This window comes from Canis lupus, chromosome 33 (genome assembly GCF_048164855.1).
Source record: "Canis lupus baileyi chromosome 33, mCanLup2.hap1, whole genome shotgun sequence".
NCBI classification, from domain to species: Eukaryota; Metazoa; Chordata; class Mammalia; order Carnivora; family Canidae; genus Canis; species Canis lupus.
Genome location: NC_132870.1, coordinates 9,543,777 through 9,570,648, shown reverse-complemented (window position 1 = coordinate 9,570,648; position 26,872 = coordinate 9,543,777). Strand labels below are relative to the sequence as shown.

The following is a 26,872-nucleotide window of genomic DNA, read 5'->3' as shown; positions in this document are numbered from 1 at the left end:
TTCTTATTATTGAGTTTTGAGAGTTCTTTATAAATTCTAGGATCAGATATGATTTGCAAATACCACAAGTCTGTGGTTTGTTTTACCATTTTCTTAATGTCTTGCAAAGAAAAGTTCTAAATTTTGATAAAGATCCATTTATCATATTTTTTTCATGAATTATGCTTTCAGTGTCATATCTAAGAAATCAATCTAAAAAATTTTGCCTAATCCAAGGCCATGGACTTTTACCTACATTTCTTTAAAAAATTTATTCATAAAAAATTTATTCATTTAAGTTTGACATTTAGATCTACAATCCACTTTAAGATAGTTTTTTAATTACTTTTTTTAAACTAATTATTTTTTGTATATTTTTTCATTGGAATTCGATTTGCCAACATATAGCATAACACCCAGTGCTCATCTTGCCAAGTGCCCCACTCAGTGCCTGTCACCCAGTCACCCCATCCCCCTGCCCACCTCCCCTTCCACTAACCTTAGTTCATTTCCCAGTTAGGAGTCTCCCATGTTCTGTCACCCTCCCTGATATTTCCCACTCATTTTCTCTCCTTTCCCCTTTATTCCCTTTCACTATTTTTTATATTCCCCAGATGAATGAGACCATATAATGTTTGTCGTTCTCTGATTGACCTACTTCATTCAGCATAATACCCTCCATTTCCATCCACATCGAAGCAAATGGTGGGCATTTGTCGTTTCTAATGGCTGAGAAATATTCCATTGTATATATAGACCACATCTTCTTTCATCTTTTGATGGACACCGAGGCTCCTTCCACAGCTTGACTATTGTGACACTGCTGCTATAAACATTGAGGTGCAGGTGTCCTGCTGTTTCACTGCATCTGTATCTTTGGCTAAATATCCAGTAGTGCAATTGCTGGGTCATAGGGCAGTTCTATTTTTAACTCTTTTGAGGAACCTCCACACAGTTTTCCAGAGTGGCTGTACCAGTTCACATTCCCACCAACAGTGCAAGAGGGTTTCCCTTTCTCCACATCCTCTCCAACATTTGTGGTTTCCTGTCTTGTTAATTTTCCCCATTCTCACTGGTGTGGGGTGGTATCTCATTGTGGTTTTGATTTGTATTTTCCTAATTGATGCCATGATTATAATCAAGGTGATAAAACCAGGTAAAAATGCCCAGAATTTTCATCAGAAATATTTCAGACAGAAATATTTCACCTTTTAAATTCCTAAACTACTGGGACACCTGGGTGGCTCAGAGGTTGAGCATCTGCCTTCAGCTCAGGGAGTGATCCCAGAGTCCCCGGATCGAGTCCCACATTAGGGTCCCTGCATGGAGCCTGCTTCTCCCTCTGCCTGTGTCTCTGCTATTCTCTCTCTGCGTCTGTCATGAATCAATAAATAAAATCTTTAAAAAAAACAAAAACAAAAAAAACCTTAAACTACTAATTTATTTGAAAGGGAAAAATCTGAATTATGAAGCAGTGCATACCAAAACTGAGGAGGTGGAATCATGATGGTTTGCCCTGACAGACAGGAGGACATATTTTACCACATGTTGTCTAGAACTGCCAGCATATGATACTAATAAAAAGCAGGCCAATTTTGATCAGTTTTATTAGATTTTAAAATAACCACAAAGGGTAAATTTTTTCCTGTATGCATTTGGGTCTAAACATCCCTACTATTCACCCTTGAGGACCCACTGATTAAGAAACAACTCCTCTAGGCTGTTTGTAGTGGGTGTGACAGCTTCAAGGTTAAATTGTGCAGTTGGAGCACTCGTCATGCAGGCCCTGAGGGCCTGCAGTCACAGTGGAGTCACTGCTGTGCTCTCCGTAGCATCTGGAGCTGATGTTCTACTGATGATGAAGAGATGCCTGGGCTGGAAATGGAGTCCATGGTGGCTGCATGTAAGGGACTGGACCCTTTCAATATGCCAGCCCCAAAGGCAGCTTCAGGTAACAAGGAGGGCCCTAATTTTGTCTCGCCTATCACTAACAAGCAAATAGTGGGGTGTATCTATGAAGAGGACAAGAGTGCTATCATCTGGTTCTGGTTGCACAAACATGAGACCCAGCAGTGCCCTAACTGTGGAGTTCATTAAAAGCCAGTGCCCACCAGTTGGCCCACTGAGCCTTTACACTAACTTACTCAAAATGTGCTGTAAAGTGTCTTCTTTCCAATAAAGAGTAGCCATTGTACTGGCTTCTTCTATCAAGAAAGAAAAGAAAAGAAAAGAAAAGAAAAGAAAAGAAAAGAAAAGAAAAGAAAAGAAAAGAAAAGAAAAGAAAAGAAAGAAAGAAAGAAAGAAAGAAAGAAAGAAAGAAAGAAAGAAGAAAGAAAGAAGAAAGAAAGAAAGAAAGAAAGAAAGAAAGAAAGAAAGAAAGAAAGAGAGAGAGAAAGAAAGAAAGCCTCTAAAATATATTAATCAGGTGGTAGCTTGGCAAAAATGATCAACCTATGAGAAAAAAAGGTGGGGAAAGCCAAAGCAAATGTCACTCCAATGTACCCAGATGGGATGAGTATCACTAAATGGTTTTAACGGTATAATGGTTTCATAAAAGGGGATGAAAAATTAGTGTTGCATGTCAAAATTATGTGATACTCCAGAATACTTGGGGAATTATTTCAAAAACATTAGGTTAAGAACTTGACAATAAAAACACATGTTTTATCTCCCTATCTGTAAAATAATTTATGCATGGACTCAGCAATGCAAAACCATCACATTCTAAGCAATAAATATTACTACCAAAGAGAAAATTTTTAGCCTGGTAGAGACAATAAAACAACAACAAACCAAACTATTCAACACCTGATATCAAATCTGACATTAATGGAATTCATATATTTGTTTTGGGAAAAAATATTGAGTGAACTAATATTAATATTCAAATATATAGAAAGCAGCATTAGAAAATGGCATCTTCTAAGGGCAGAAAAATTAATTAATTTAAATTAATGTAGGTAACAGGCTACATTAGGCTTTGGAAGAAGCAGTTTCTCAATGGCATGTCAAACATTGCTGGAAAACTCAACAGACATTCATACCCTTGTTTTCTCTTGTCATTTCCATTTTAAGGACTGGAAAATGGTTTATCTGCATTTCTTTCATTTAGAACTCATAGGACTTTATGACGTGGGCACCACTATTTTGCCAAGGAGACTGAAGCATAGAAAGGTTAAGTGACTTGCTGAATGTCACATAGCTAGTGAATGTTGGAGTCAAGATTTGTTGAAGGCTGTTGGATTTCAGAGCCACTCTGTATCTATTACACAATACTGTGTACTGCACACATGTCTGAAAAATGAGTTACTGAGGGAGAAACTTGCTGCCTGCTAGCTTTCTGACCTAATTTCTGCCATCATGCTAGGAGGAGTGATTTCTTCCGAGAAAATGCAAATTTGGAGGAAGGTCAGAAAAGAAAATAGAGAAGGAGAAAACTCTGAATATCTTGTGCCTCCTGTCCAAGGAAATAATTTCCTTTATGTAAAGAGCTATGCTTATTTAGCAATATAATATATAAAAGAGTTAAAGCACATAGACAAAAGATACACATGCTTAGATATTCTTATGGAAAATTAATAGTTTTCTGCTCTAAGTCTGGTCTTGCAAAGATTAGTGATTTTAATAAATGTATACTTTCCATTTTGTGGCATTGGAATAGAATGTCCCAAACATCTCTTACAATGGTAGATGTGAATTAATGTCCTATATGATCATGTTTTTTTGCATGTGAAAAGTTAGGGGAAAATTTTTTTACGCTGTTTTGTTTAGAATTTTGGTTGAGGAAGCAGTGAAACTTCAAATTTTAAGATTAACAAGAAAGAGCAAAGGTCATGAGCCTATTCTGGACTAGCAGCATGGGGAAAAGGACACATTGATTAGTAGATTATTAACAAGAACATACTCTGTGATGTGAGTCATGTAAACAGTTCTAGCTATGTCCATTTAAATTCCCAGGGAGGTTTCACACTCCCTGACAAAACCATCCCTGGAATTTCTGGGTGACAAATGTACATCATGTGTACTTCACCTTAAGTACAAATGTACATGGAAGTACACTGATGATGTCATAAAGCATCACCAAGGAGGTAACTTTTCACTGGATTGAGAAAGTAAATTACACAGGTGATTTTATTATACTTGTGGGAGGCTGTTCCAACGAAAGAGAGAGAGAGAGAGAGAGAGAGAGAGAGAGAGATCTAAATCTCCTTCAGGATTTGTGAGGTTCCTCCTTGATGTGTGATTTATACACTCAATAGCTAGAGGCAGACTGTGAAGTTAACTGAGTATGATCAGATAACTATTCATATTCCATTCATCTTAAATATGAATAAACAAACACAAAACCAAACTGTTTTGGACTTCCTGTTCCTTGCAATTTATTCTTTTTGCTCCTTGGTTCCTGGTTAAGTATGACTCTGGCTCCATTTCATTACTTTCTATCCTTTTGCCAACCTATTGCAATTTGGACTCTGCTACCGTCATTCTACTAAAAGAACTTTTTCTATAATCATTAACAACTTCCTACTTGACAAATCATTGAAAGCCAAATCTATTTTTTGTATTACTTCATGCCTCATTTCCTTTAAAACTGTCAATGTCCCTCTTCTTGACACTTCTCATGTGTTACATAGTTCTAGCCTTCCAGAATACTCTTATCGATCTCCTTCTTGACTGTGCTACTTACTTACTACACCCTTCTCATGAATTTGTTCGTTCTTAGGGTTCTGTCCTCAGCCCTATTTTTATGTTACTTAACACAATTTCTTTGCTTGACTACATTTAATCTCATTGTCTATCAAGTATTCTAAGATCTGTATCTTAATTTGGGCCACTCTTATGATCCTTGGTATTAGATTTCTAAGTACCCAATAGACCCCTCAACATGAATAGCTCAAAAACATCCTCAAACTCAGAATTTCTAAAACTAAATAATCTTGTCTTTAAAATCTGTTCTACTTCCTGTAATCCTGGTTTTGGTTATCAGTTCCCATAATCCCCCTAAACATTGACGTGCCATCTGAGAGTCAACCTAGATTCTTCCTTCCATCATGACCTTCATTTAGTGACCACATTGGTTCCTTTCAAACTCACTGTCACTATATTAGGCTAGATCCTCAATATTTCTTAAGTGATTTTTTGAAGAGCAGAGTATTTATTTCTAGCAAGTGCTGCCATAGTGATCTTCATAATATTTAAATTGGATCATGACATTCCTTTGCTTTATTTCTTCCAGTTGTGCCCACTGGCCAACTCTTTTTCATGGAATACAGAGTCTCCACAATCTGATCTCTGCCTCTTTATCTGCCATTCAATTGACAAATATTTAGGTGGCACCCACTGTGTGCCAGGCACTGTGTCATATCCACCCTCCTTTCTACTGCTTGCTCACAAACAACATGCTCTGTATCCATGCTGGACTATTAATGGCTTCCTAAATGCAATATGATTTATCCTATCTTCAGGCCTCCTTCAAGAAGGTAGGTTTTGCCATCATGGGTCAGCCTAGGGCAACTTACTCTGCAAGATTCAATTCATATCATCTCCTGTGTAAAGTCTTTACTAACATTCTCTCATCACTCCAGACCCAAAGCTTGATATGTTTCTTCTTTGGTTTCTTAGCATTGCTTTGTAATTATTGCCTATCTACCCTGGACTACTCTCTCTCACCAGTCACAAGATGATTGTACTTTTATAATCACTACAGTAAAATCATTATCTTGCATTTGTTATTATTATAAATGATATGGGATAACACCTGTAAAATATGTGTCTATCCAATAAACGTCAGAGAAGGGTAGGAAAATTTCTCAGGGTGCCACAGATATCAAGACTGAGCTGGAACTTGAGCCAAATCTGAAGGGCTCCACTCTACCACAGTGCCATGGTTGGAATGTCTGTCCCCCCACCTCCGCTTCAACAATTCCTATGTTGAAAACCTAATGCCTAGTGATGGTATTAGGAGTTGGGGCCTTTGAGAGGGTGATGAGGTCATGAGGGTGGTGCCCTCCTGAATGGGATTAGTGCTTTGGTTAAAGGGCTCCAGAGAGCTTTCTCGCTCCTTCCTATTCTGTCACTTGAGAATACAACAGGAAATTGACAGTCTGCAACCCAGAGAAGGGCTCTCACCAGAACCCAACCATACCGGCCTGATCTCAGACTTCCAGCCTCCAGAACTATGAGAAATAAATTTCTGTTGTGTATAAGCTACATGGTCAAAGGTATTTTGTTACAGCAGCTTGAATGCACCAAGACAGAGACACAAACTCTCTTCCTTATGTCCCTGGAACTTAATACCCAAGTGGGTAAGTCTCAAATGCTCCATAAACATTTGTGGAATTAATGTGTGCATTAAAATAAAATGCTATGCTTCCTCAGTTGTGGAAATAAGTGAATAACTCCAATGTTAAATACTCATCGATAATCCCCAGGCTGTGACACTGATTTCTATAAACACTTGAAAACAAAAAAGTCTGTGGTATGCTGATGAAAAGCCAGAAGTTATACTGTTATAACTTCTTATAACAGTTAACTGTTATAAGTATAACCAAAAGTTATACTTTTTGGTTATTATTCAGATTTTCTGCTGTCAGTGATTTCTCGGAGTTCCTGTCCTCTTCCTCCTATAGATAACATGCTAAGCCATATAGAGAATCTGCTTTTACTTATCCTTCTGCTTATTGCACTCCTGCTAGCAGAATAAGTCTTGGTATCTCCAGGATTATAATAATTTTTAATTAAAAATGAACATTCACCCATATAAACTCATAGATTCATATAAACTGACAAATCAAATAAAAGACATTCAGCTTAGTACAGAACTAAGAAACAATGACAGCCAAAGTTTACTTCAATCTGTCACCAATGCTTTCTAAGCAACCAAAAAATCTTATATGAGTAAAAATCTTTTAATCCCAGGAGCTCTGAATCTATATAGCCAGTGAATGTCTGGTAGAATCTTGATTCTTTTTGTAGTCAGAGTGGAGAAGGAGGGAGAAAAAGAAAGTCTTAGATAAACTGAGAAGTGTAATTATGCCAGCATAGTGGTCTAGTGGCCTAGGCCCCAGACCAGCAGACACTATTGATGTTAGGTACCAAGCCATGCAATTTATATGCATTTTCTTATTTGACACAAGCATTCTTCAAGGACGTCTCCCTTCTACAAACTGATTCAGAGATGATAGGTGATCTGAGATCACACATCTAGAAAGTGGCAGATCTGGGATACAAACACTTGTCTATACAATTCTAAAAATCTTCCTTTTCTACTATGTTATATTAATTCAATTCAGACATTTTTTTCATAGGCATGCTGACCACTCTCTTAGGATAATATAGGAGAAAATGTCTAAATCTGATTTCTATCTAAATGATTAAATTTGATTTTACATAGTTCAGATGAATCCAGATAAGCCCATAGTCGGTCTTTTGTTCAAGGGCTCCCCAGTTTTCATATATAATTTGTTGTAGTTCTTACCACAGAGTGACTATGTCTCTTTATCCTCAAGGGAATGTGTGAACTCATAGATTCAAGACAACCTATCTTGTTTGGTTATTCATCTCCAGAATCACCTGGTTATGTGTTCCATAAAATTTTGATATAATAATTTAATGAACTACTCATTTATAGCACCATTTAAAATTATATGCATTTGGATAGTAGCATTCTATTGAACAAATCTACTTCCATAAATCTGACTACAAAATACACAACATACAATAAAGAAAATGTTGGTTTTATTCAACCATGTCACAACCATCACAAAGGTAACCTATTTTTTTAAAGATTTTATTTACTCATTCATGACACACACACCCACACCCACAGACAGAGGCAGAGAGAGAGGCAGAGGGAGAAGCAGATTCCATGCAAGGAGCCCGATGTGGGACTCGATCCCAGACCCCGGGATCACGCCTTGAGCCGAAGGCAGACACTCAACCACTGAGCCACCCAGGCGTCCCAAAGGTAATCTATTTTAACTCATTATTGCGTATGGACTAGTAGGAAAAGATATATAATGATACTGTACTTCACTGATTTGCAATAAACTTCGAATCCTTGATTCAATAGACCATTCTTCATCCTGGGAAGAAGTAGACAAATCTCTATCTATCTATCTCTATCTATCTATCTTTCACCACAAATGTATATGAAGTACTTTAAGATGGCTATAAAGATAAGGTGGCCAGGAGGCAGCATATAAGAAATATAAGGACTACACAGAAGGTTTGGGTGAACAGAGAAGACCTGATGAGAAATGAGAACCAATAATGCCTGGAAGGAAGCATAAAGTTTGAACAGAGCAGGGAAAGTGTCATAGAATAGTGGAAAAAAAGCAAAGAGGTGGAGTAGCACACATGTTTAGGGAGAAAGAGTGGGACAGTCTGGGGAACTGGGAGTTTATTCTCTAGTGAATAGATGGAACTGGTTAGAAGGCCTTGATAATTACTTGAAACAGTTAGGACTTCCTCTTGAGAGCAATAGGGACTCATAAAAATGTTTGAGCTGTGGGACACTTGAGAATACTATTTCAGAAATACCCATTGGTCAGTGCTTTACAAATGGCCTGTGTGTTGTAGGACTTTGTGAAGAACATTAGGGTGGAAACAAGTGAGGATGGATGCTGTCTTGAAGAGCTTCTTCTGAGGTTAAAATATGTTGTGCATGAAGCAAAAAAAAAAAAAAAAAAAAAAATTGGCATAGGGAGCTAAGGTGATAGAAACTGCAATGGATGCAATGGAGCTGGAAGTCTATAAAGAAAGAAGAATCAAGAGTGTACAGCTACTAACTGGTTACCATGTAGGGGAAAAGCTCTAGAGAATGAATGATGACTTATCTCTAAGAAGAGAGCAATTCAGAAAAACAAAACAAAACAAAACCCCAAAAAACAAAAAAACAGAAAAATTTTCTTCAGTGTGTCCTGTGAGTATAACAACCCAAAATCAGCTAGCTGGCCTATTATGACTGGAAATTAACACTACCATTCAGGAACCTAAATAGTATGCACCTCCAGGTCATCAAAAGGCTGGTTATGCTTCACATATTATATATTAGTCTTATAGAGGTAAAAAAAATTACATATATACAGTTTCAAAATCAACAAGGTAAAAATACATTGTAATCATTCTCTCTCCAGAACATAAATCCAAAGCACTGCCTAAGAAATGTTTCTCAGCTCCTAGATTTTTAAAACTCCTGGGAAAGCATTTTCAGTGATCTGTATTAGCACCCAAACAAAGAAATGGAGCGATGAAAAGGACAGTAAAGGACCAAACGGATCTGGAAGAGAAAGCAACCCTGAGAAGTCATTTAGGGCCTGCTCAGCATGCAGGCTCCATTACCACCAGGCCTCTGGAAACTTTAAGTCAACTCCACACTTCATTCTGAGGGCATTTCTAAAGTGGCAAGTCTCCTCTTCTGTTGGCCTAGCCTTGACAACGGTAAAAAAAAAAAAAGAAAAAAAAATATGTTTTAAATGTGGATCGGGAAAAGCAGATGCGTCAACATTCTTTGCTTCTGGGTGCTTTTCCATGAATCATGCACTCTTCCTTTTGCTTTCATTGAAAATGACTTAAGCCGATGCTCTGCAATAGGCTTGGTTGAGGAAGGCAGAAACGCAGAACCCAGTCCACTTCTTGAACTACTTGAGCACCCGGGAGATTAAACAAGGCACAAAAGAACACTCTCTTCTTAAGGTAGCATGGTTGGGGGGCCCAGGATGGAAAGAAAAGTCCATTCTTTTCAGTGCAGGCCCTTAAATAAAGATGTAAACACTCTGTGAGTCATGCCACAGCGGGCTCCAGCCATTAGGCTGCACACACAGAAGCAGCTTCTCTCCCAGAGCCTCACTGCACAACTGTAGTGTGCAGCCAGGGAATGAGGCAGCCTGGTGTGCCGCCAGCTCTGGCTGGAGGGCCAGAAAACCTACAACAGCTCCATGCTTCTGCTCCTCCTCTCCTTTATGGTTCTGCCAGAAGCCACAATATGGTTTTGTAAATTAGAAATCCGTTCATCCTTGAGTCCCGTGCTGAACATTCTTCAGATTACGAAGACTGCAAAGGACAGGACAAGAGTTTAAAAATAGCCCACAGGAGTGATGATAGGTGGAAGCATTCCTGTGGGTGCCATTTGCCAGCCCATGGGAATTCTCCCTGCAGGCGCTGCCTTCCCACCCTGGTATTTAAGGAGAAAGGGAAGAGGGCACCACAAAGAGCAGTGTTAGGCAGGATTCTTGCAGATATGCTATGCTCCACTATTGGAGAGAAGGTGGAAAAGGTCAAAACCACCTTGCTCTGTGGTTCAAAGATACATTAATTGTCCCCAGAATATCTCATGCTACAAATGAGCACCAAAAGCCTGGAAAAGTAGACCTTCTCTGCCTGTTTGGATAAACTTGATTTAGTTGCTGAGGGCTGGAAGAGCTAGAAAGAGAGAAAGTCCTTTAAGCAATTACTCCATAGCTTTTTTCCAATTTCTATTGTTAGCAATTTCCCTGTCAAAGATGCAGGCTTAACAGTAACCACACATGTATCTCTCACTTAATTACCTTTGTGGATGAGAGAGGAATATAAATGAACACCTGTATTCTTTGCTAATAATATATGATAATGACTACAGGTAGATCTTAACTGCTCAGAGGGAAAGACTCAGAAGGAACAACGTTTAGTCTTAAAAAGTTCCTACTATATTTTACTTTATACATGTGGTTTTTTTTCTTTGTTTTCTTCTTTTTCTTTCTTTCTTTCTTTTCTTCTTTTTTTTTTTTTTTTTTTTTGGTTAGTAAGTAGAAAGGGTTAATGAATAGATAGCAATCAAAAAAAAGGGAGAAAGAACCTTCGATGCTAGTCACATCTGCTCCTGATTAAATTATTAGCTCACTATGCATGACATTAAAATCATAACTACCTAGTTCCAATTTAAATAACCACTTCATTTAATTATCCCCATTTTAAAGCAAAATGACACTTGAAAATATTTTGATGCATACATGTTTTCTAAAAGCATTTTATTTTACCTAGCTGTACCCTTCCACTCCCCTTGCACGAATCAATTCTGAAATGCATAGCTCCTTTTATTGATCATAAATTGCTATATTTTCCCATTCCTTCCTCCTTACAGTTCGTATCTTTGGCCTCCGACAAGGCCACCTTTTGATACATCTGGAAAGTCAAGGTGACTCCTATTTCTAATCAGTGTTAGTCAATATGGTCAAAAGGCTACTGAAAAGGGGTCACTACAGATAATCTAGTTATTAAAATTTTCTCAGCGGGGGAGGTGAGGCACAGGCAGCCAGAGCAAGACCAATGTGATGGGAATAGAGAACAAGGATTTGAGAGGGGCTGAGTGCAAGAAGCAATAACATGGCTGCTTGATTTGGGTCTGACAGCAGCCCCAGGTGGCGCCCCGGCCCCTCCTCCCCAAGGGCCAGGCCGGCTCGCCCGCTTTCCATCAGTCAAGGTGATCCCCATAGGACTCCCATTCTTTAAGCTCCACCTATCCAGCCCACTCACAGTCATCAACAGATCAATATGAACCTTGGAAAACAAATACAGACCAGCAGAGACACGCACAAATCCCTCCTGTACAGTTCTAAGCTCTTGGTTTTCAAAATCCCATTTTATCTGAACATAAACTGACCTTAAAACATCAGAAAATATATGAATATTCTTTTAGATGGACATTAACAGATCATCCACCTACCTTTCCGAAAACTAAAACACCGTTTGATTCTTCTGTATGTAGCTTTAGGAATGAAAGGAGTTGACGCTAGGGCACCTGAGGGGCGTCCCCCAGTCGTTCGGTCCTCAGGCATCATACAGGCCCCAAGTTCTGAACCAGTTTCAGGCTTCTTTTAAGACCTGCCTCTGCGCGATACCCCACAGCCACTCCTTCTCATGTTGATTTGTTAGGGTTGAAGTGCTGATTCCTAGAACTTGAAGGCTGTTATCCCCCAGCTCCTGGATCAGGGGTAAGTTACCACCTCTCATGGACTTCTTCTTCTTTTTCTTTTTTTTGGCAAAAACTTCCTTTTCTCTCCCCTATTCCAAGGAGTTTTAAGGTTTGGTTGTTTTGTTCTGTAAGTTTCTGCAGACATTCCAAAATGTCACAGCAAAAAAGAACTGCAGCAAGGCAAGCTGCATCTCCCATTCAAACAGCAGGAATTGCTTTTCTTCTTTCTTTCTTTCTTTCTTTCTTTCTTTCTTTCTTTCTTTCTTTCTTTCTTTCTTTCTTTCTCTTTCTTTTCTTTCTTTCTTTCTCTTTTCTTTCTTTCTTTCTTTCTTTCTTTCTTTCTTTCTTTCTTTCTTTCTTTTCTTTTTTTTTTATTAAGAACGGTCTTCTCAGCTGGAACTGGGGGGTGCGGGGCTGAGATTCCTCTGGAAAGGTCAGCAAACAGCCGTGTGCAAGGGGGAAAAGGAACAATGACACAAGAGGCCCCTGAGGACTGCTTCAGGACCGTCCCTGCCGGCTCCTTTCATCTGAGCAAAGGGGGGAGCCAATAGTGGCACCTTCTCCAGAAAGCACTGCAGTGCATGATAGGTTCTGTTCAAAGGACTCCCCGGTTCCTTCCGAGGCACCCCTCAGCCTCTGATGCTCTCTGCGGGCTTCTCGCTCTTCCCTTCCGTCTTCGAACTCCCTCCCGGGGCTGCCGAGGAAGCTCCAGGTCAGGAGAGTCGGCGCCCGGGCCGCGGGGAGGCCGCTGTGCAGGGAGCCTCTCCTCCCGGTGCGGCCGCTCGGTTCGGCCCCGGTTCCCCAGGGCGGGCTGGGCGGGCGCGGGGGCGGGGGCGGCGGTACCGGCACCGGCACCGGCACCGGCACCGCGCTGGGCTGCTGCTGGCGGCTTCGCTGCCGCCGGGCACACGCAGCAGGTGCAGGCGCCGCAGAGAGCGGGCGCGCAGGGCTCCTCGCGGCTGGCGACCCCCTGCTCCCTCCTCTCACCTTGCGCCCGCCGCCGGCCCTTGTGCGAGCCGCTGCAGAGCTCCAGCAGCACCTACCCGACGCCGAGGGGCTGAACTTTTACCCCCACCCCCACCCCCACCCACTACCATCCCCCCTTCCTGCACGGACTCTCTCCCTATACGAGACTTTGCCCAGAGATCTATCTGGCAGCTCAATCTGTCCGTGGGTGCCGGCTCCAGTGTGCCTATCCCTTACACACGTGTGCCGACTTGTACACACATGTGTGTCTGTGAAGTAGAAAAAATATTCTCAATCTGGTAACAAAGCCCCCGCAGGTACAGCCACCATAAAAGAAGTCAGCTCAACTCACGGGTGTGTACCCATGCGTATTTGTACACATGCACCTAGTTCTCTACATCTCTGCTTACGGTTTGAAAAACCAATCCTGTTTTCTACTTTCTCCTCTGCTCTTGCACGCACCCTCATGTCCACCTGCACTCTCGATCCCCCCCTCGCTGAACAATTTACTCACTGGGTTAATCATTCATCCACCTGGCTGTTCCATGGGCAGATTCAGAATGCTAGTGCTTTAACCCCATCTGACCTCCAAGGTCTCGGGGTTCCTTCCGAGCGGGAGTGCGACAAAACCGTGAGGAATCCTGCAAGGGTACTCCCTTTCGAAACATCACTTCTCTGATTGGCATGCCCAGATAGGTAACAGTTTGTCACTGAAGGAATCATCAGTAGTGACTTCTGCCCTATGGTTCAAATTTTTGCCTTCACTGTCACAGCATGCTACTAGAAAAAAATAGGGAACCACAAGGTATTACTCATTATAAACAAGACAGTGACAATGCTGGACCCAGAGGCATCAGGCAGCTGAAGACCTTACTGACCTGAGCATTGGGATGGAGGGAACACATGTAATCACAGGACTTTGGAGCCAGAAAGAATCTCCGTTAAAACGGTTTTGTCTAATTTTCTTATTTTACAAACAAGCAAACTGAAAGTCTGGAGAGGGGGTCCTACTCCTTACCCAAGGCCACACAGCTGACTATGTCAGAGGTGAGAGACCACATTACCTCTTAATTAACCCTTGCTTGGCCACATGCCAGGTGTTCATCATGAGAATTATCCACATGAAGTATTTTTACTGCATCGATAGGTCTCTGGCTCAACTCTTTTTGGAAGGAGACAGAAATACAGGAAGAACCGATTTTGTTAGTCGTTAAATTTAGGCAAAACGCTCAGATCTAATGAAAACTCTGTGGATTCACACTCTTCCCACACCCTTGGGCTTGGCACTTCCATACACATTGCTTCAAAAACAATTGAAAAGAATTAAAACAAGCAAACAAACAACCCAAACAGTGTAGGGGTGCCTGAGTGGCTCAGCTGGTTAAGCAACCAACTCCTGATTTCAGCTCAAGTCCTGATCTCGATCTCAGGGTCATTGGATCAAGCTCTGTATCAGACTGCCCGCTCAGTGAGGAGTCTGCTGGAGATTCTCTCTTCCTCTCTCCCTTTGCCTCTCCCCCTGCTTGTGCTCTCTCTCTCAAATAAATAAATAAATAAATCTTTAAAAAAAAGTGTAAAAAAAAAAAAAAAGCAAAAATAAGTAAGCAAAACAAAACCACTGAGTTTTTCCAAAGCTAAATAAATGCTTTGACATCCTAAATTTCGGATTTGACTTTTAGACAGAAACCACGCCCCTCTCAACATTTTTTTTTAATTTTTATTTATTTATGATAGTCAGAGAGAGAGAGAGAGAGAGAGGCAGAGACACAGGCAGAGGGAGAAGCAGGCTCCATGCACCGGGAGCCCGACGTGGGATTCGATCCCAGGTCTCCAGGATCGCGCCCTGCGCCAAAGGCAGGCGCCAAACCGCCGCGCCACCCAGGGATCCCCCCTCTCAACATTTTTAATGGGGAAACAGCTGTTTACAAGTGGTTTTAAGCAGATAACACAAAGCTAAAGTATCTAGAGTCAATAGATACTTTTGTTATCAGGCTCGGTTAAGTGAACGCCTACTTCTTCCATTTCTATCGGTTCCCTTCCCTTATCTGATTATCTGTTGTAAGTTTGATTTCTTTAATAAAAAGAAAAAAAAAACAATTCCATAGCTCTACATTTTAAGATTTTCACATTACAGTTTTTCATTCCTAAGAGTTTGAAGAGCTTGGCAAGCTCCTCAGGTGTCTCCTACTTTTCATCAAATTGTTATTGTAATGGTAAAGGGGGAATATTTTACATGCATATGCAACCTGAGCTAGGATAAGCCTAGGTGTCTCATGATAAACTTTACTTTTTCAAAACGCAGGCTATGAAAGTGCAGTAGAGGTCATGAAATGCCCTTTCTGTAATAAACACATTTAAAATATATCCAAAGGTGCTATACAGAAATTATACATTAAGAAATTATACATCAGAGTGATATGCCACCTTCCAAGTGTCTTTGCAAATACCATTTAATCAATAACCACAACAATATTTAGGCACCAAGAAGGAGATTAGAGTCTAAGAGGTCTTTATTTAGGATTAACAGAGTCTTGGGTTCATAACTAAGATAAAGAGGAGAAATGTATTTTCTTATGAAAGGCAATTACAGCAACTGAGGAATTTTTTTAACAGATTTTTTGAGATATAATTCACATATCATAGAATTCATCCATTTCATGTATATAAGTCAGTGACTTTTAGCATATCACAGATATATACAATCATCATCCTAGTCAATTTTAGAATATTTTCATCACCTCAAAAAGAAATTCAGTAACTTGGATTATCACCTATCCCCTCCAACATTCCCATCCCAACACTAAGTGACTGCTAATCTACTTTCTGTCTCTAGACCTTTCCTTGTTCCATACCATCATATGAACAGAATCATATGCTATGTAGCCTTTTGTGACTGTCTTTTTCCACTTAGCATAATGTTTTCAAGGTTTACTCTCATTGTAGCATGTATGAGTACCTCATTCTTTTTTATGGATGCATAATAATCCCTGGTGTGGATATACCACATCCTATTGACTCATTTGTCTATTGATGGACATTTGGGCATTTCTACTTTTTTGGCTATTAACAATAATGCTGCTATAAATATTCATGCACAAGTTTTTGTGTGGACATATGTTATTTCTCTTGGGTATGTATCTACCTAGGAGTGCAAATGCTGGTCAGATGATAACTCCGTGTTTAATTGATTGAAGAAATATATCAGATTCTTTTCCAAAGCAGCTGCTCCATTTGGCATTCTGTTTAGCAATGTAGGAGCATTTTGATTTTCCTACATCTCATCAATACTTGCTATTATTGGACTTTCTGACTCTAGCCATCCTAGTGGGTATCAAGTGGTACCTTATTGTGGTTTTGATTTGCATTTTCTGGATGACTAATGAAACTGAGCATTTCTCCATGTGCTTTTTGGCCATTTGCATGTTTTCCTTGGAGAAATATTTATTCAGATTCTTTGTTCATTTATCAGTTGGGTCAAAAAGAGTCAAATTTTTAATTTCCCTTCTATTACTGAATTGTAAGAGTTCATTATAAATTCCAGATACAAGTTCATTACTTAGATATATAATCTGGAAATACCTCTTCCCAATCTGTTGGTTGTAGTTTCACTTCCCACCATTGACAGTGTCAATTCAGGTGTTTTTGAATGATTTGAAAAACCATATTTATTTTAATTAGCATAATTAAAAAATTTTTGTTTTCATATGCTGAAGGATATACTACTAGTAATTGTGGGTTTTTCATTCCCACAGTAGCGGTAATGGATCACATTATTGTGCGAGAAAGTAGGAGGATGTCACAAACCAGAAGCCTTGAGTTTTCTTCCTAGTTCTGTTCCTCACAGTGTGATTGGCAATTGGCAAGTTAATCACCCTCCCTGGGTCTTAATGACCTAATATACAAAATGTGGGATGGAACTAAATCAGAGGTTTTAAAATATTCTTTATCAGTAGAAAGCATATTTTCAATGAAATGTTAAGTGTATTTCTAGTATATAAGATAATTAAAAGGATTTGTAGTTCTATAAATTTGTTTGAAACACAAATTTATAATATTTCTTTAAAATTCAATCAGTGACCAGAGAGGGTCCCAGATTATGGGTGACAATTGCGATCTTCTACAAATGTCAGCATTCAATTTGGTTCTATATTCCACATTTACTTTAAAAAATTGTATGGTTCAGTTGACTCACAAAGGATTTATTGCAAATGGAATATGTAGTTCAAAAGCTTCCCTTGCATTCTCATAATATTCTTTTTTTTTTTTTAATTTAAGGTATTTATTTATTTATTTATTTATGTATTTATGATAGTCACAGAGAGAGAGAGAGGCAGAGACACAGGCAGAGGGAGAAGCAGGCCCCATGCACCGGGAGCCCGACGTGGGATTCGATCCCGGGTCTCCAGGATCGCGCCCTGGGCCAAAGGCAGGCGCCAAACCGCTGCGCCATCCAGGGATCCCTCTCATAATATTCTTTAATTAAATAAAAAGGGCAGAAAAATTTTTATTGGAGCATTGTTTCTATGGTAAGCATCCTAAGCTAAAATATATCTTTTTTAATTACAAGTAAATTTGAATCAAACATTTACAAAATCCCGGAAGCTCATTTCATAGGATAAAGTATAGTAATCCCTTCTTATCCACAGGAAATATGTTCTAAGACCCCCAGTGGATGCCTGAAACTGGGATTCAGTCCTGAATCTTATATATACTGTTTTTTCCTACAGATACACACTTATGATAAAGTTTAATAATAAAGCAAGCGCAGTGAGCAATCAACAAGAACTAATAATAAAATAGAATAATGACAATACACTGTAATAAAAATAATGTGAATGTGGCCTCTTTCTCTCAAAATATCTTGTAGTGTATTCACCCTTCTTGTGATGATGTGAGATGATAAAATGCCTATATGATGAGATGAAGTGAGCTGAATGACACAGGTATCGTGACATAATATTAGGCTTCTATTGACCTTCTGATGATAGGTCAGAAGGAGCATCATCTGCTTCTGGACCATAGTTGATTGTGAGTAACTGAAAACCGCAGAAAGAGAAACCGCAGATGAGGAGGGACAACTGTACATCAACTTATCAACTAGCAAGGCTCCCTGCTAAGTTCATAAATTTGAAGATTTATATACAGCTCCTGTCAAGTCCCGCTGTGAGAACTTCTGGGACTCCTGGGCTGGTAGGACCTCTGTGCCTACTGATTTGATAGAGCTAATTGGACTTCAGTCATTTTTTTTTCAGAAAAGGACAGATGGAAGAGGAGGAAAGGGAGAAAATAGGACACTTTACGGAAATAATTCTGAACAAAAATACTTCCTTCAGGAGATACTAAGGATCCTCCTAAACTCAGAAGCCACAGAGATTTGGTAATGGGGGAAAGAGAGTCTTTAGAAGACACATCTTCAGACACCCCACAAATCCCTGGCTCTGGAGGTACCAGCAAAACTCCAGCAGGTGAGTATATGTCCCAAGGACAATCATGAGGGGCTCCTGGGTGGCTTAGGGATTGAGTGTCTGCCTTTGACTCAGGTTGTGATCTCAGGGTCCTGGGTTTGAGTCCCATACCAGGATCCTTGAGGAGTACCTGCTTCTCCCTCTGCCTATGTCTCTGCCTCTCTCTCTGGGTCTCTCATGAATAAATAAATAAAATCTTTTAAAAAATAAAAGAACAATCTCGAGCAAACTTTTGCTAATGTTGTAGATGGGATATCAGCCCACAGGCCTTTTCAAATGTTTGTCATAGTCATTTACTAGCCATTTTAGGATATAAATAGGGTCACTGTCTAAGTTGTCACCAAAACTAGGACACCATGAAAGTGAAAAGCAGCACTATGAAAAATTATCATCCTGGGACAGCAGTTTGAGGTGAACCAGACTGTCACCAGGCAAACTGGATGAAGAACCTCCTCCTTCCCCAGCAGAAGGCACTGCTAGAAAACAGACAATTTGCAAACCTGTATCATTTACCTGGTAAAACTTAACCTTCCAGCTTTTAAAGTATACCTTTGAAGTTATTCTAAAATGTAAAATGGTGAGTCAGCCTAGGCAGTATCTAATATATTAGGTGGAAAAAATTCACTTCTGAATTCAGGGGGCTGACAATAGACAAAAGAGAATATAAAGTAAATATTGGAATTATAATTGGTTTGCTAACTATGAATTTGATTTAATACAATTTATTTTAATTACATCAAAATAAAATAATTAGGCTTTACACTGGGAAATATGTGTTGGTTATAGGTAATTTTTTTTTAAGATTTTATTTATTTATTCATAGACACACAGAGAGAGAGAGAGAGAGAGAGAGAGGCAGAGACACAGACAGAGGGAGAACCAGGATCCATGCAGGGAGCCCGATGTGGGACTCGATCCCGGGTCTCCAGGATCACACCCCAGACTGCAGGCGGCACCAAACCACTGCACCACCGGGGCTGCCCAGTTATAGGTAAATTTTTTGGAGTCCTTATCGTTTCCATTCCACTTACTGAGTTTTTGCTTTATACAATTTGTCTGTTTATGTCATATCTTTTTATTTAATAATCTTTGATAGACAAAGATCATGTTTTTTACCCCTTCTTCCTCCCTTTAGTTCTATTTACAGTGCCATTTAATTTATTTCTCACAGGGTGCATTCTCAAAACTACATTAACTAAGATTTTAAAAAATTTATTGAATCCACAAACACTTGCCTGATCACAAAGCATTTTGTTACTCTAGTCATCATCAGATTCTCATCTAGAGCTTTGCCATTCTTCTTTGATATCACTGATGATCTCAGGGCTAGGTTCCCCTCCAAAGATACTCTTCAAATTTTTTTTTGCCCCATATCCACATGGTCTTCACTAATCTACATTTATAGTACCATTCTTATGACTGACTATTTATTGTCAGTGAAATGGAAAAATCCAAAACAAACAAACAAAAAAAAAACATATCATCCCTTTTTTATAATTCAAGATAGTCATTTAAAAAGTTGGTTATTGATGATATTTGATTTAAATGAAACTTCTGGGAGTTACTCAGATATATGTCTTAATAATAACATAGAATAGTTTGCTATTTATTTTAACAGTCATCCATTTGAAATTAGGAGCTGATACTAACATCGGTTGAGAGGGTCAAGATGAATAGGTTTGGCCTACCTTTCTGTTCTTCCATAATTCTATATATACTCACCTCCTCCAAAAGGTCCCCATATGACTCGGCGGATGGACTTAACCCAGTCTTCCATATCATTCTGGGTGCTCGCCATAAGGAGATAGCTCTCATGGTTTGCTGTCATCCGATCTCGATCGCCTCCTGTAAGAAAGTAACACATGAGTGTGTGCTCAGCTGAAGATTCCCCATCAGCAGTGGGAGTCCCTGAGATGTACAATATGCCTACTCAATCAATTGGAAATATTTACCATGGTTTCAGAATGAAAAAAAATCTGCTTAAAAAGGAAAGGCTCTTATGTTTCCAGGAGAAAACTGGGAACAAATATTATTCCCCAAACAAAGCCTGCCTCTTTGTCCTAGCAACAACCCATAGGTCTGCATTAAGTAATAATCCAATCTATTCACAATGCGCTGCTGAATAAGGAGAAATAACAAAGTGAAATGAAAGGTGGAGAAGTAATCCACAGAGCCTGGATATACATTGGAAGCAAGTGCTGAGCAGTCTGAGTACTGCTTAACAGACACACAGTGGGTCCACCAGGACATCGTGGATGAGCAGCAGAGTTTTGTAAAGGGAAAAGAACCACAAGTAAAACTTTTGGCCCAGAGGTCCTCCTCCATTGCTCTGTCATGGAAGGGAAGCTTCTTCCTCTAGAATACACCTTCAGGGGAGCAAACAAAGAGAAGAGGAGAAGACATAAGCCTGGTCAGCAACAAGGCCAAATCAACGTCCTAGATGGCCCCTGCAACCAAAGCGTGAGACTTAGGAAATACCAGCGGTGTCTCCATGCAAAAGCTTGATGGTTTCTCTCATTTTACCACCCTTCCAAAGAAGAACCCCTAAACTTTTAAACTTTTATAATCTCTAATATCAATTTTGAAGTGCTAGACTTCTGGTGCATGTGATTTAATTTCTTAGAAATATTTTATAGCACATTGACATTTCCCTGGTGACTTAAATTTCTCATTTATAAAATAGGCATAACCATATCGAACTTGAAAGAAGTCTTGAGGCATGGTTTTCCTTACTTTCTATTTTATGTCATTTATTTATTTATTTGAAACAGAGAGAGAGAGATGCAAGGGGTTGGGGGTGAGGGAGACATCAGAGGGAAAGGGACAAGCAAACTTCACTCTGACTGTGGAGCCCAACTTGGGGCTCAATCTCATGACCCTGAGATCATGACCTGAACCAAAATCAAGAGTTGGATGTTCAACCCACTGAGCCACCCAGGTGCCTCTGAAAGAGTATTTCTTTTATTATTATTTTTTTAGATTTTTAAAATTTATTCATAGAGACACACAGAGAGGCAGAGACACAGGCAGAGGGAGAAGCAGAAGACACATGCAGGGAGCCTGACATGGGACTCGATCCCAGGACTCCAGGATCACGTGCTGGGCTGAAGGCAGTGCTAAACCATTGAGCCACCCAGGCTTCCCTAAAGGAGTATTTCTGAAGACATGTATCAGCAACTATACTGCTTCAGTCTCTTTGAAAATAATTAGAATGTTGTTCACAAAAGGAATACTTAAGGAAATGAAACATTTAACTGAATTCTGATAATATTTGAATATTATACTAACTTCTGAGGTGCTTAAAATATCTATGAACATTTAAGTGTACACTTGCAGCCTTGGGTTGAATTATTTCATATTCAAGTGTTGTGTTTGAGACATTGTTGTTTGTTTTTAAGTGGATCTGAACACCTTCATAAGGAGCTTGCAGGCTCCAATTCACAACAGGCCCATCACTCACTATTCTTTCCCATCCAACTGAATACACACATAGCTGTGAAAGCTATAGGCATTTGAATCTGTGACCTCTAAATTTTATACAATAGCTCTAGGTTGAGAAATACAACTATCCTACCACTGAAGTAAATTTCTAGATCATGTGAAAGGTCAGAGAAGTGAAATAACTTTAACTCAATAGGATGAACAATTAGAATTGGTATTGTACATTTTAATGTATGAATGAAGGAGGGGGGCTGAGGAACCACATCAAACTGATTTCTTAATGTTTTCAAAATTCTTGAATAAATAGAGCTAGCCTTCTCATACTATAAAGAACATCTCACTGTTTGAGAAATAATGACCCTCTTACCCCTTAGGTCTATCCTTGGTCTATCATCACCATTAGCAACTTGTTTCTGAAAAAGCATAGATTCAGGAGTCAGAGAAAACCCAGTTGAAATCTTAATTTTACCTTGTATTAGCTGTTTGAATTCTGGGAAATTACATAATTTTTGGAAACTCAGTGTTTTTATTTTTATTTTTTTTTAAGATTTTATTTATTCATGAGAAACAGAGAGAGAGAGAGAGAGAGAGAGAGAGAGAGGCAGAGGCAGGCTCCATGCAGGGAACCTGACATGGGACTCATCCTAGGTCTCCAGGATCATGCCCTGGGCTGAAGGCAGCGCTAAACCGCTGACCCACCCGGGCTGCCCAAACTCAGTGTTTTTAATCATGCTTTAGACATAATACTGATATAGTAAATTTTTGTGAGAATTTGACGAAATAAAGTAAAAATACTAGCCCTGTGTTAGGCTAAAGGAGAAATTCTGCAAATACTGATTCAGTCTCATTTAACTGTTTCCACACTTACAAGTGCAAAAAGAATATATTATATTTATTTTTTAAAATAATATTTTTTATAGAAATGCTACAGTTTATTTTTTAAAGATTTATTTATTTATTTGAGAGAGAGAGAACACTTGAGAGAGCATAGGCAGAGGGAGTGGCAGAGGAAGAGGGAGAAGCAGGCTTCCCCTGATCAGGGAGCCCAAGGCAGGGCTCCATCCCAGGATGCTGGGATCACAACCTGAGCCCAAGGCAGACACCCAATCGACTGAGACACCCAGGCTCCCCATATAATATCTAATTTGATCTCAGAGATATGTCTAGCAAGTGCTTGGGAACAATTAGTCAGTAGTATAGAATATATATATGGATTTATATTACAAATATATTTCTTTGATACTTAACAATGCATATTTAAACTGTATAACGTTTATGTATATAAATACGCCACATATTAATATGCATGAACACGGTCATATTACGTAGAAGTGGCAGAAAGAGCTAAATGACAAAGGAAGACGTGCTTCATTTGGTGTAGCACAGTATTAACAATTTACTCTGTATCCTTACCCACTTATACCACAATGCTGGGCCAAAAAGAATTACCATTTTGAAATCAGAATATTTTAATTATTATCTTTGCCTAAGGGATACTTAGCAATTCAGACAGCAATATCCTGCTGTGTCACTCTCAGCCCAGGCAGAGACAGCCCTAGTAATGAGTGAGTGACAGCCGCTAGAGTGTGTTTCTGCCTGAAAGCAGGGAAAAAAAAAAAGAGAATGATAAGCACAACTGGCCATTATCCCCTGACTTTTCATTTGATTCACTCTCTGCCAGTGGTGCAGTATGTCTGACCCTGAATCTCATTTAGACTGTCAATCACAGATATGAAATCCCATCGGTGAATTTCACCCATGGATATGGATCTTGATTCCTCAGTGTATTAACAAGAGAGAGGGAAATGATTTAAAAAAAAACTACCAGTCTCAGTGGAAATATAGAATCATTGCTATGAATGTGATTGAAACAATCGGAGACATTTATATAAACTTGAACTAGACACTCTACTAGAAACATGTGATTTCCACCTAGAGATGTTATCTGTTCTAATTCACAACCCCTTAGGTTCTGAGAGCTGGTACTTGGAATTGAAGTGGTTCAAAATCTACTAAATGTATGATCTGATAAATAAGTAAACTCATTATTGCCTTTCAACTATGTGAATCAAGTTTCACTCTCTTTGTTAATCCTTTACAGGGCTTAATGTTCCATTTAACTATTAATGGATCTAAAATTTTTTCAAAAGGTGAGATTTTAAAAAGTAGTCTCGAGATATAATTATCACTGGAGTGAGAGTGTCATAGTCATCTTCAATTCCTTTTTTTTTTCATCTTCAATTCCTATATGCATATATATTTGTGTGTATGTAATATATGATAGATATTAAAGCCAGTATATATTTTTCATTGTTAAATTCTGCTTGAAGACTAATACCGGTGCAGCTTTGTTTTTATTTTTTAATACTACTTTAGATTTGCAGGCATTTTTAAAAGACACAATGTTTCAGGAAATTGTATACATCTTTTAAATATTAGCATAGGTTGGTAGCAACGCTTTGGTGCTAGTGTTAATACTAATTAGTGTTAACACTAATAGTGTTAATACTTCACACTGCTAGTGTGACTTTAAGTGAGTAGGTCACATCATTCAATTTTACTTGTTTATGTAGAATTGAAAATATGTGTGCACTTTATTGGGATCTTCTGTATATTTGCATTTGATATAAATTTTTCTTTCCCAGAAATAATGTAGATTCTTAAATAAAATACTTGACACAATTTCTATAAAAATTGAAAGGTAGATTAAGAAAAGCTTAATGAATTTAATAGACTAAGAAAAAGCTTGATCTAAAATTAAAAGGTAGGTTAAAGAAATCTACAATAAAGTAAATGCACAGTTAATTTTAAAATGAGGTGCAATATCCATTAACCATACAGAAAGTTTGACTCCTTTAATAATTATAAAATAATAATTTAAGAGGTAAAAGTTTTGGTGTATAACTTTGCATAGAATTTTTAAAATTTTTATTTTTAAGTAACCTCTACACCTAACGTGGGGCTTGAACTTACAACCCCAAATCAAGAGATGCATGCTCAGCCGACTAGCCAGCCAGGTGTCTCTGCATAGAATTTTCCTAAATTTTAAGAGAAATATTGGAAAAGTTATGCCAAGATATACATGCTCATTGTTTAGAAAAATATGGAAAATGTTCCTTATGATGAAGCCACTAAAATAGGATTTTGAAGGATTACTTATTAATGTAAGTATTAATATGAGTTTTTGTGATACAAAGGAAATAAGCACATTTTTATGTGATATTATCTCAATTTTCATATAGGCAGAAAGATAAATAAGATACTAGATTGAAATACACAATAATGTTAACAATATTTAGATCTGAATGATAGGATTGGGAATTTCTTTGCTCTCCTTTTGTACCTTTCTGTATTTTCCAGATGCTCAACCATGTGTTGTTTCATGTAATATTCCAACATTTTATAATGTATTATTTTATATGGGGAAAAAAGCATTACTGAAAAGAGTAAAATGATTGGAATGATATGGTCATGAAAGCACTAACCCATAAAAAGTCAAGATGAGCTGGAAGATAATTGTCACTAACCTCACTCAGTGATGCTCAAGATTATTCACTTTGAATTCTCATTAATTTACCTATAACTTCACCTCTCTCTTTCCGCAGATACCGATCCCTAACTACATCGCCAAAGGAAGATTTGGGACAGGAGGCCACTCTGCTCAGAGTGCCAACTACATCATGTCACTAGGATTTTCTCAGTAAAAAAGAGACTACTACTACTATGTGCATTACCTTTCTTAATAAATATATTTAAAGAAATATTATTCTGATTTATTGTGTGGAAATTTCCAAAAATAGTTACCAATGTAAATTTTTGTAATTTTTCCCCTAGAAAAAAGGGGGATTTTACAAGTAATTTTACAATTTACTTGTAAATTGCCAAAATTATGAACTAAAAAGCAAAATAATTGCTCCGAATTTAAATGTGTGTCATTTTGAGTAAGTGAACTTTTAAAGATATACAGTAAATTATTTCTTTGCATTTAAATTTTAAAACTAGTTGTTCAAGGAAAACTGTGGTCATAGACATTTGGGTTTATTTCCAAGTACAGTTCATGGTACAGACCTGAGAACATTTCAGTGAATACCTCTGATACTGTTAATAATTTCAAGAGCAAAATGTTTCCTCATTCCTAATTGCAAATCAGGTCAAAACTAAACCTATTGTACTATTTGTTTTCTATAGCTTACAGAAAAATATTTATATTCTAGTTAGAGTTATTAATTTTCATTCATATAACTGAAGATATTATTTTATTTTTTAAAAGCACTACTTACCTCAAAACTTTGGGTTTGGGTCTTTATTGGTAGTAGAACTCCAATGATAAATTGCAAGATATACAGTAAATTCTGAAGGGTATCAGTGGAAAATTACTGAGGAAAACATTTCCTCCCTTTCATGGAGCCTGATATTTGGAAAACCACCTAAGTTATGTGAAGTGCAAAGTACAGATCACAGGTTTCTATGGATACAACCACGTCTTAATAGATAACAAAAATAATAAAATAGCACATAATTTACAAAATAAGTCCAGAAAACAAATTGGTCTCACAGTCAATACCATATTTAGTTTTTGTTCATATTGTTTTGTATATTATAGAGACATTGTTATCTGAAAATTAAGAGTTTTGGTATGCTTTGGTAATCAAATTTTTTTCCAAGTATTTCTTCCTCAAAGGCTAATTTCAAAAGTATCAGAAGAGCAAAATTTCAATGCATGTTGTCAACAGAAAAGTTGTACAACTCTCTAATGAGATTTTGAATATTTTAAAACCCTATATCAGAAAATGAGAATTAAGGAACTAATAGCAATAATCATCATTTTGTTTGTAGTGTGTAGTCAATACCATACAACAAATACATCACCAATGCTATCCTCCATTATAATAAAATTAATGCTACATTTTCATTTCAAGGGTACTTTATAATACTGTTTTACATATTTCTTTTACCCCTTATGAGGTATAATCTCTTTGTAAGAATCCCCTTGCATTACACAGCTAACATGTTTAAGATGAAAGTAGCTACAAACATATACTTTTTAACCAATTATAGATCGATTGGTATT

At 38.3% G+C, this 26,872-nt stretch overlaps 1 protein-coding gene and 1 long non-coding RNA gene across 11 annotated transcripts in view; one reads left to right on the top strand and one right to left on the bottom strand.

Moving 5' to 3' along the window:
* Window positions 1-26,872, bottom strand: part of ARHGAP24 (Rho GTPase activating protein 24) — a 732,927-nt gene that overhangs the window by 57,694 nt on the left and 648,361 nt on the right. For 6 of the 9 annotated variants that reach the window (XM_072810777.1, XM_072810776.1, XM_072810780.1 and 3 more), the window contains one exon: window positions 20,083-20,205. In XM_072810777.1, coding sequence (XP_072666878.1) covers window positions 20,083-20,205 — 123 coding nt within the window. Of the gene's footprint in view, window positions 1-9,321; window positions 9,411-11,680; window positions 12,788-13,247; window positions 13,599-20,082; window positions 20,206-26,872 lie in introns of those variants that run through there. The other 3 variants (XM_072810783.1, XM_072810784.1, XM_072810779.1) reach the window with 3 other exon arrangements.
* LOC140623997 (uncharacterized) lies at window positions 10,369-25,562 on the top strand. Of its 2 annotated transcripts, none has more exons than XR_012023559.1 (3): window positions 10,369-11,948; window positions 18,229-18,360; window positions 25,407-25,562. It is a non-coding gene; the product is annotated as an uncharacterized lncRNA (long non-coding RNA). The 2 variants fall into 2 exon arrangements; XR_012023560.1 differs by having other exon boundaries at window positions 18,148-18,360.